This window comes from Vigna unguiculata, chromosome 3 (genome assembly GCF_037176805.1).
Source record: "Vigna unguiculata cultivar grain cowpea cultivar isolate G323 ecotype 2 chromosome 3, ASM3717680v1, whole genome shotgun sequence".
Taxonomy (NCBI): domain Eukaryota; kingdom Viridiplantae; phylum Streptophyta; class Magnoliopsida; order Fabales; family Fabaceae; genus Vigna; species Vigna unguiculata.
In genome coordinates, this window is record NC_140794.1 from 34,433,443 (window position 1) to 34,438,777 (window position 5,335).

At 49.7% G+C, this 5,335-nt stretch overlaps 1 protein-coding gene across 1 annotated transcript; it reads right to left on the reverse strand.

The window, feature by feature from the left end:
* Positions 1–3,474: 3,474 nt before the first annotated feature.
* On the reverse strand, positions 3,475–5,127 carry LOC146887763 (uncharacterized). The gene has a single exon (XM_085670382.1). The coding sequence runs from the start codon at positions 5,125–5,127 to the stop codon at positions 3,475–3,477; it is 1,653 nt and encodes a 550-aa protein (XP_085526508.1).
* Positions 5,128–5,335: the final 208 nt, after the last annotated feature.

Below are 5,335 nucleotides of genomic sequence, written 5' to 3' on the forward strand. Positions count from 1 at the left end.
ATCAGCCTTCCAGTCTTGAGGAGTAAAACGACGCTTAGACTTTAGAGGCCGAGTGCCGTGTACTTTGGGTATAGTTGGGACATCAGCCTTCCAGTCTTGAGGAGTAAAACGACGCTTAGACTTTAGAGGCCGAGTGCCGTGTACTTTGGGTATAGTTGGGACATCAGCCTTCCAGTCTTGAGGAGTAAAACGACGCTTAGAGTTTAGAGGCCGTGGCCGTGTACTTTTTGCAATTTTCATTTGTGGGACTTGCCGTATACTCTATGGGTATACCAGCCTCCCAGTCTAGAGGAGCATGGTGACGCAATAGACTTAAGATGTCTACAGTTTATTGCTTTTGGAGTAGGATTGTTACTTGTACACGTTTGTGCCGCTATGCTTGGACTTGCGTTGGCCGCTACCTGTGCGCGCTTGGGGCCGCTATCTGTGTGCGCTAGGGGCCGCTATCTGTGTGCGCTTGGGGCCGCTATCTGTGTGCGCTTGGGGCCGCTATCTGTGTGCGTTTGGGGCCGCTATCTGTGTGCGTTTGGGGCCGCTATCTGTGTGCGGTTGGGGCCGCTATCTTTGTGCGTCGTTTTTGGTGCGAAGTGTCAGGATGTCAGGTTTACTATAACGGTGTAGATGTCAGTTAATGTGGTCAGTGAAAAGACGTGACTGTTGGGTGCACTGTGTTGTCAGGGTTCGTTTTTCGAAGCATTTTCCTGGGGGTTGGGCCTTGGGCTTCTGGGGTTTTGCGCGAGGGGTATGAGTGGCCTTTATATATGGTACTCATTCATTTGCTTCTCCGTTGTGGTGTGGGTTTCGGAAGTTTTATTGTGATTCTCTGTGTAATCGTCTTGCTTCAGTTGTTGCCGCGTGACGAGGTATGTCGACTTCTTCTAATGGGTCTAATTCGGGTGATTCCGGAGCTAGTTTTGGGGGCCTTAGGCTAGAATTTTTGAGTACGTCATCCGAGTCTTTGCACATAGAGGTGGAAAGGGAAGTGCGTGAAGATCCGGCTAGTGAACATGCCGAGTCTCTTTGGCCGAGGAGGGAAGGTTATGATTGGGTGGCTGAGGGCGTCAGAGAGTGTTGTTCGAAATATCGATGGTCGAGGCTTCTTAGGTCATGGTTAAATAGCGTCTATTTGTTTGAGAGGGGGGCCGATACGAATGCTGTTTCTATTGAGCGGGTAAGTGGGGTGGACGCCGTGTGCCATGGCCGTGAAGGTTTTGAGGATGATTTCTTTTATATGTATTCATGCATGTTTATGAAATTGCATGTACGATTGCCCTTTGATGAATTTACTATGGGTGTTCTGCGGAAGCTAAACGTGGCACCTACGCAGCTCCATCCGAATAGTTGGGGGAGTCTCCAGGCGTTCAGGCTGATTTGTAAAGCGTTGTATTTGACGCCAACTCCTGACAGTTTCTTGTATTTCTATGTTACGCGGCCGAGGGATCCGATCTCGTGGCTCTCTCTGATTAGTCGTCCTAAGATTGGTTTATTGGACGGTTTTACTCAGTCGTTTAAGAAGTTTAAGGACGGCTTTTTCCGGGTGCGGATTCTTAGTGTCGGCCGGTTGTTGTATTGCGATGAGGATGGTTTCCCCAAATTTCCGTTTTATTGGACTGGGGCACCTGCTCGTTTAGATGCGGTTTCGAAGGATGGGCTGGATGTCAAAAGTAGGCGGGTAGTGGACGTGCTTGAGAGATTGCCGTCGAGGGTGCCTGGGAAATGGGTGGTGTGTTGCTATTTGACGGATAAACCGGCTAGGGATTTATGTGGTATGTATGTTTCGTTTTCGGCTTTGCTAGTATTGGACTAATAATGAAAAAATTTATTTTGTGCAGGCGTGATGGCGCATCATGCGAGGAAGACGGGTGGGGAGATCGATCTCTTTGCTAAGATTCGTGACAAGATGGGGAACGCGGCCAAGGCGGAGGGACAGTCGCAAGCACCAAACTTGGTTGGTCCGGTTGTGGACGTGTATCGTCCTCCTACAGCGAAAAGGCCGGCGCCATCCAAGATGAAGGGCGTGGGGAAGGATAGAAAGAGGCTGCGTGCCTTGGCGAAAACTGGAGGTGTGGGGTCGAGTGGTTCGAGTAATCCAGATTTAGGTGGGTTTGAGAAGAGCAAAATCCAAATGAGGAAAGGGGTTGAGATTAAGTTAAGCGATCCGGAGGTTGGCGTGGTGGAGGCGGCTGATCCTGGGTTGGTGATGAGGGCTTTGAACGAGTATATGGCTCGAGGATTGGTGCTGAGTAGGAGGGTGACGACCATGTTGCAAGAGGAGCTGAGTGCAGGAGATAAGAAGAAACTGGTGGAAGAGGTTGCTTCTTTGAAGATGTTAAGGGAGAGCGATCAGCAGTCTTGGGCTGAGGAGAAGAAGAAATTGGAGGCGGAGGTTAAGAAGTTGAAGCTGAGTCTTACAGGTGCCGAGAAAAGATTGAAAGCGAAGCAGGAGGAGGTGGATGAGATTGTTGCTGCCAAGGAGGCTGCTGCGAAGGAGGCGGCTGGTGAGATATTTAGCCTGCAGCAGGCGGTTTACTCGGAGCATGTGAATGGATTTCAGAAGGCCTTGAGGCAGGCCGATTTTTTGTATAAGGAGGTTTCTGTGTCCGATTGTCGTTTTGACGTGAATTTGGACGTGTATGATAATCGTATGCTTGATGTGGCGGAAATTAGTCGTTTACGGGCCGAGCGCGAGTTGGCGGCAGGGGGAAATGAGGAGGCAGTTGCTGTTGCCTCGCCGGTGGATGTGGAGGGGGTGGTGCCGGATGGGGAGGATGGTGAAGGGGATGCTGAGGATGGGGAGGAAGCGGTGGAGGAAGGGAATGATGAGGTTGCTGATTAAGTAGGTCTTCAGGGGCGAGGTCGCCGAAAAAATTTTTTGTTTTGTGGGTTTGGGGTGCCTTGGGTTTCTGCTAGAGCGGATTGTACCCGTTTTTTGCTTTGTAAAGATACTTGATTTTGAATGAAAGGAGAAGCTTTATGGTTTATTGCCTTGTTGGTTTTTTAGTTATCGTCCTTTGCATGTGTTAATTTATTGCTCGAGATTTGTCCGTGTTTGCGTGTATTTGAGCTTGTTATGCTTTGTGGGGTGGTTTCCCCTGTTGTCGTTTATTATTGTTTGGAATTTCGTGCACTGGAGCGAGTAAGTTTGTTGATGGACTTCGGCCAACGGCTCTTCGAGTAGAGGTTGGGAAGTTGTTAGATTAACTCGACCAGCGGCTCTTAGATTAGAGGCTGGGATATGTTTCTTTTAGTTGTCGTTCGTCGGCTCTTAGAGGCCGGGAGTGTTTGTAATCATATCGAGTAGTTGTGATCGTCGAACTTTCATTACTGGTGGATGCCTCGTTAAAACCTGCCTGGCCAAAACCCTCCTTAGGGAAAAATGCCAGGTTAGGAAAGAGTACATCTTTGATTACAAGTGACGATATGCTACGTGTAGCTTAACTAAAATAAAACTTTAAATGGGAGGCATTCCAAGTGTTAGGAATGGGGTCTCCTGATAGTCGTTCTAGTCTGTATGCGCCGTTGCCTACTTCTTGCAATACGCGGAAAGGTCCTTCCCAGTTCGGCGAGAATTTGCCTTGGTGTTTCCGTGCTTTGCTTGCCATTCGCCAGACTAGGTCTCCTTTGTGAAAGGAACGGGGGTCGAGTTTGGAGTTGTACTTTCTTGCGGCTCGGAGTTTGGTAGCGGTGTCCTGGATGTGCGCTTGCTCTCTTCTTTCCACGAGCAGGTCGAGATGTGTGTTCATGCATGCTTCGTTGGAGGTAGGTTCGAAGTGACTGTGTCGGATGGAGGGTTCTCCGATTTCGACGGGTATCATTGCGTCGGTGCCGTATACCAGACTGTACGGGGTTTCTTTGGTAGAAGATTGGGGGGTGCACCTGTACGCCCATAGGACCTCTGAGTTCTTCTGGCCACTTTCCTTTGGCGGTGTCGAGTCTTTTCTTTAACTGGTTGAGGATGACTTTGTTTGCGGCTTCTGCCTGGCCGTTGGTCTGCGGGTGTTCGACTGAACTGGTGATGTGTTGGATGTTAAGGTTGTGGTAGAATTCGGAGAGGCCCTTGTCAATGAACTGTCTGCCGTTGTCTGTGATTATGGTGTGAGGTATCCCGTACCGACAAATGATATTTTTCCAGAGGAATCGTTGGACTTGTTTGGCTGTAATGTTTGCGAGTGGTTCAGCTTCAATCCACTTTGAGAAGTAATCCACTACCACCAAGAGAAACTTGACTTGTCCTTTGCCCGGGGTGAAAGGTCCTATTATGTCCATTCCCCACTTGGAGAAGGGCCATGGTGCCGTTATGTGATGGAGTGGTTCCTGGTGTAGGTGGGGGCAGGGTCCGTGTTGTTGGCAGGGTTGGCATTTTTTGACGAAGTCGGTGCAGTCTCGTTCCATCGTGGGCCAGAAGTACCCTGCCCGGAGGATTTTTGCTGCCATCGTTTTCGGGCCTGAGTGGTATCCGCATGTTCCGTCGTGTATCTCCTTCATGACGTAGGACGCCTGGTCATTTGTAATGCATCGGAGTAGGGGGTGGCTGAAACCCCTTCTGTAGAGTTCCCCGGCTATCAAAGTGTATCTTGCCGCTTTCCTGGTCCATCCTTTTTCTTGATTGATGGGTGTTTCACCTGTTTCGAGGTATGTGACGAAGGGTCGCATCCAGGATTCTTGCGTGGTGACCTCAAAACATTCTGCTTGTGCTTGTATGGAGGGGATGGTGAGTACCTGCTGTATCAGGGATCTGTAGCGACCCTTCTTTTTCGTGCTTGCGAGCTTGGATAAGAGGTCGGCTCTAGTGTTGTCGCTTCGAGGTACGTGGTCGATTTTGAATTCCTCAAGTTTTGAGATCAAGTTCATTGCTAAGTGGTAGTATTGCGATAAGAGGTCATCTTTGACTTGGTATTGGCCCGTGAGGTGTCCGACTGTGAGTTTGGAGTCGGTTTTACATGACAAACGTTTGACTTCCATTTCGAGGGCCAGGTGTAGTCCAGCAATAATGGCCTCGTACTCGGCTTGGTTATTCGAAGTTTTGAAGGTGAAGCAAAGGGATTGCTCGATGAGTATGCCGCTCGGACCTTCAAGTACGATTCCGGCACCGGATCCCTTTGTGTTGGATGATCCGTCGACATGCATGATCCACCATTCGTGAGCGGGCTCCTGAGGTTGAAGATCGTTTGTGAAGTCTGCTAGGCATCTCCTAGGTTCTTGTCTGGATTCTCTGGGTTCGTTTCTCGCATCCTCCCCTTCGTGGAATGTTCCTTTGTGGGCATCTCTCGGGTTGGGTCCTGGGATTTCCTTCAGTTATGTTTCTGACATAGTGTCGTAAGTGTCCGGCCCGTAC

Coding starts and splice junctions, on each gene's coding strand:
- LOC146887763 (XM_085670382.1), bottom strand. CDS start 5,127: ATGCATGTCGACGGATCATCCAACACAAAGGGATCCGGTGCCGGAATC.